This window comes from Apium graveolens, chromosome 3 (genome assembly GCF_009905375.1).
Source record: "Apium graveolens cultivar Ventura chromosome 3, ASM990537v1, whole genome shotgun sequence".
Taxonomy (NCBI): Eukaryota; Viridiplantae; Streptophyta; class Magnoliopsida; order Apiales; family Apiaceae; genus Apium; species Apium graveolens.
In genome coordinates, this window is record NC_133649.1 from 21,613,320 (window position 1) to 21,617,678 (window position 4,359).

Consider the following 4,359-nt stretch of genomic DNA (forward strand, 5'->3'; position numbering starts at 1 on the left):
AAAAATATTAATTATCCAAAAAAATAAAAGAAAGAAAAGTTGCAAATAAAAACAGATTAAAGCTAAAACAAGAAGCCCGTAAGGGTTGACTCAGTTGGTTAAAAAGAGGAAAACTAACCTCATTATCACAGGTTTATGATTATGCCTCCTGAGTCAGAGCCCGTCGCTTAAATGCGGTTTACCTTGGTTCACGTGGTTTGCAGGCTATTACGTGAACCCGTAGGGTTTACCTAGTGCACACCCGAAGGGTAGCGGCTGCGGGTTACCTCGATAAAAAAAAAGAAAAAAAAAGAAAGAAGAAATGTACAGTGGGGGCAGCAAAGACGGCGTAAAGTATACGTCATTTTTATAGCTTTTCTTTATCTAATCTCCTACCAACCCCAACCCACCTTTTTAGTATCTGAAAAAGTAATAAAGTGCTATAGGGTCCCACCTCCGTTGAGTCATTTAACGTTTTCTCTATCAGAGCCCATGGGCCATAGGCATAGCCCGAAATCTCCTGGCCGTAGATACACCATAGTTGCTGACGACAATGCCCCCGTGGCATTTCTCTTCCTTGTTTAATTCTGTTCAACATTATATTTTGAAAACCGAGAGAGGACAAAATTTCAAAATCATGTTTTCAAGAGTAAAATACACCTAATGATAATTCATCCGTTCGATTTTCACCCCTTCATATATTATCGAAAGATGAACCCGCCTGGTTCGGGTAAATAAATATCTAAACCACGATTCAAGCTAATTTTCTGAGAGAGATCAAGAGTTAGATTGGTATATTTAATTTCATCATTATCATTAGGAAAAATAACTTCTCCATCACAAAAGATTTACGTAGATTTGCAATTTAGGCAATTTATACTAATTTCCTAATTTAAAATATTATTAAAATATTCTTTCTAGTACAACGAAAAAATACTTTAAATAAAGGAAAAGGAAAAAAGGGGAAGAAATGGGGGAAGTCACACCCTTTGTACTTAAAAGCCTCACTTAGGTTGTCTTTAAAAAGGTCTCTCTCGCCGAACTATTGTCTCCCTTGAGTCTCCTGTCCCTCCCTCAATCTAATGCTACTTATACATTCATTCATGTCTGCACGCACATACGTTAACATGTTTATGTATATGTAGTTTTTTAACAAAGCCATCGATAAATACCATATAATGAGCAGTCAAGCCATGTCTGAGATGAAGGATCCAGCTATCAAGCTCTTCGGCAAATTCATTCCGGTGCCCAAATCTGATTTTCCGGTGACTCCTCATTGGAAATCCGATGTAGATTTTCAGATTCCGCTGGGTTCCGATCCAAAGGTATACGTCATTTTCTTTATAAATATAGTTAGTTTATTTACTCATCTGGTTCATATCTTATGTTTTTATTTTATTTTGTGCCTTCATTTTAATTTCATGATGTTGAATTATTTTATGAACATTTGTGGTTTTTTTATTGACCATGAGTCAACTGCTCCGCTAAGATGCTGTTTTGAATTTGATGCAATCACATTGTTAGTTGGATAATAATTCCTCTAATAAATGCTTGTGTGTCGTGTCATTTGAAATTTAATCTGAAATTTCGAGTATTGTATTAAGCCTTGTCAAATCTTGCAAGTGAACTAATTAACGAGTTCATGTTTATAAACTAGTATCAATCTGTTTTAGACTTTTAGTTAATAGAGTATACAGATTTACATTAGTATGCTGCTTTTTTAGCATTGTAGTTCCGATTTAGTCATTTTACGTTTTTATACCCCTGCATTATCGTAGGCATAACAATGTCGCCTTCATTTGAAACTATGACATAATTGGAGAGCAAGTATATAGTAAGTATACATTTCATTATCGCACCTCGCAAGACCTTCAAACTCACACCTTCAATTCTTTTTAAAATACCACTAGATTGAAGACTACTCATTACCTTATTACAGGCTGGTCTTCGGTAGAAATTTTATTGTATGTCTATTTCCGGTAGTATTTCAACCAAATCCTTAGTCTTTAAGGCTTTAAAAAACGAATATTTAAAATATTACAGTCAAATATGCTCGATATTCTTAAATGCTCCCCCCCCCCCGAACTTACAAGAAGGGTTTAAATCATTGCAATTTCTGTTCTCATATATTGCTTTATACCTTGTAAAACTTGCTTCTTATATCTCAACTTTAAAAATGTCTTTATTAACTTTCTTAATGGTAATGGACTTCATAACTAAGCGATAATTCAATAATAGGGTAATTGGGGGGGGGGTTGAAGCAAAGTGTTTATTGTTCTTTTTGCGGGAATGGTAATTAATTTCTTCACGAGCACCAAAAGTGGATTGGACTACTTTGCTTCTGTATTATAATCTGCATTTTTCTCTTTCTTTTATCTAATCACATACTGCTAGCTAGTTTAGTGAATTGCAGATGTTGCTTGTTATTGATGCTTCATGTAGCTAAAGGAAGATCATTATTAATTTTCCAGGATTACTGTACGATAACAAAAATGATAGAAGTTAAGGATGTTCATGCGGATGATTGTGGAAATCAAGAAAAATCATCTCTTTCTGAGAATGAAAAGCAGGACAGAACTCACAACAAAGATGAAACTCAAGTTGGGAATAAGCTGAAGGAGGATAACACAGTGATCACTGATACCAGACAAGAAACACTTCTTAAAAAACCAGACAAGATCCTTCCATGCCCTAGATGCACTAGTTTAGAAACGAAGTTCTGCTATTTCAATAACTATAATGTCAAACAACCTAGGCACTTCTGCCGAAACTGCCAAAGATATTGGACAGACGGTGGAAATATGAGGAAAGTTGCTGTAGGTGCAGGTCGTCGAAAAAACAAACAATTAGGAGCTCAATATTTGCGAGGACTGGCCCGTCATGTTACGATACAACATGAAATTGATAAAAATTCTGATATCGTTGATCATCATGGCATCTCGCGTGATGAATTTTTAAAGACTTCGAAAACTTTAGCCGAAAACAAAAAATTGCTTAAATATGATTCTGAAAAACCACGAAGTGAAACCATGGGAACTCTCGTTCTGAAGGACCGGATCGCAGGTGCTGATATAAGTTCCACTGAAGAAATTAAGGAAGAGCAATCTCAGTGTGGTTCATCATTAACAAGTGTTCATGATGATGAGACACTTCAGAAGGTTTTTCAAGACGAACAAGGTGTTTTGTCTGGTTCCTGTAAAGTTAGACAACCCTTTCCTTGCTTCCCCATTCCCCAAAGGAGTTCCATTTGGAATCCCCTCTGGAACTCCACATCTCCCCTCGGAGCTACGTCTCCTATGGGAGTTGCTCAGTTCTCCTCTGAGCCAACTAACCAATCAAATGACACCAAATCAGATCAAATTAAATGGATTTCCTCACCAGTGATGGCAGTTCATGGCCGATATCCGCCTACTATTCCTATGCAGTTTGTTCCGGCTCCATATTGGGGAATGTCTTGTTGGCCCATCTCCACAAGCAATGTACCATTAACTGGATCTGGCACCAACTCTCAAATCACAGGCAAGCACCCAAGAGATGAAGGTTTGATAGAAGCGGAGAATTCAAAGAAACATGTTATCGTTCCAAAGACATTGAGAGTTGATGATACAAGCGAAGCTTTAAAGAGTACCGTCTGGAAAACCTTAGGTTTTGAGCCTTCCGTTAATGCATCTCTTAAATCCAGAGCAAAGAGCAATACTAATTAATTGAAAGCACTACCAATATTAGAAGCCATTCGGCTGCTCTCTGTCACTCGCATTCCACAGAGGGCACATAAATGGAAACCATAGTCTTTATCTTTGTTTTCTATCAGGGATTTGATGTATCTTGGTCTTAGAATTTGCCATAGATTTGGCTGATTTGGTAGTATAGACAGAATATCTTGCAAACTGTTCTTGAATGTATATTTGAATTTCATAGCTGCTTGAATAGCTTAAATTTTGGCATTCATCTGATATGAGGAATAGCGGGTAATGTATTGTTTTAAAGAGGAAATATAGTGTAGTGGTTAGCACTGCCAACAGCATCGTCCAAATGATGTATAAATCTCTAAAACATTCTTGAAACTTAATTACTTAACTGAATTATTCAGGTTCATTTGGCCCAGGCGTTTTCTGTAAATCTTCTATGCTGAGTAATTCTATTATCCTATGCATGGAGGTGTTAAAAAGAGAGTAAACAATTAAATCTTGAACACTGTTTTTTCTAAAAAAAAATGTTTTCATATAATTATTATCCTAAGTTGGGCTTTCTCCTAAATGAACTGAGCTTAATTTTATTTCATGTCGAACATGTATTCATAATTTGGGCCTCCCGTTTAAAAAAATAGCCCATTTTCAACCTCTTTTTTTTTTGTTGAACTTGCTCAAACGTAGTTGGGCT

General features: G+C 36.3%; 1 protein-coding gene across 1 annotated transcript; it reads left to right on the top strand.

The window, feature by feature from the left end:
• Window positions 1-269: 269 nt before the first annotated feature.
• On the top strand, window positions 270-3,972 carry LOC141711959 (cyclic dof factor 2-like). Its single transcript, XM_074514693.1, has 2 exons — window positions 270-1,304; window positions 2,451-3,972. Exons 1-2 carry the CDS (start codon window positions 1,158-1,160, stop codon window positions 3,681-3,683), a joined length of 1,380 nt encoding a protein of 459 aa, XP_074370794.1. The 5' UTR covers window positions 270-1,157; the 3' UTR covers window positions 3,684-3,972.
• The last annotated feature ends 387 nt before the right edge of the window (window positions 3,973-4,359 follow it).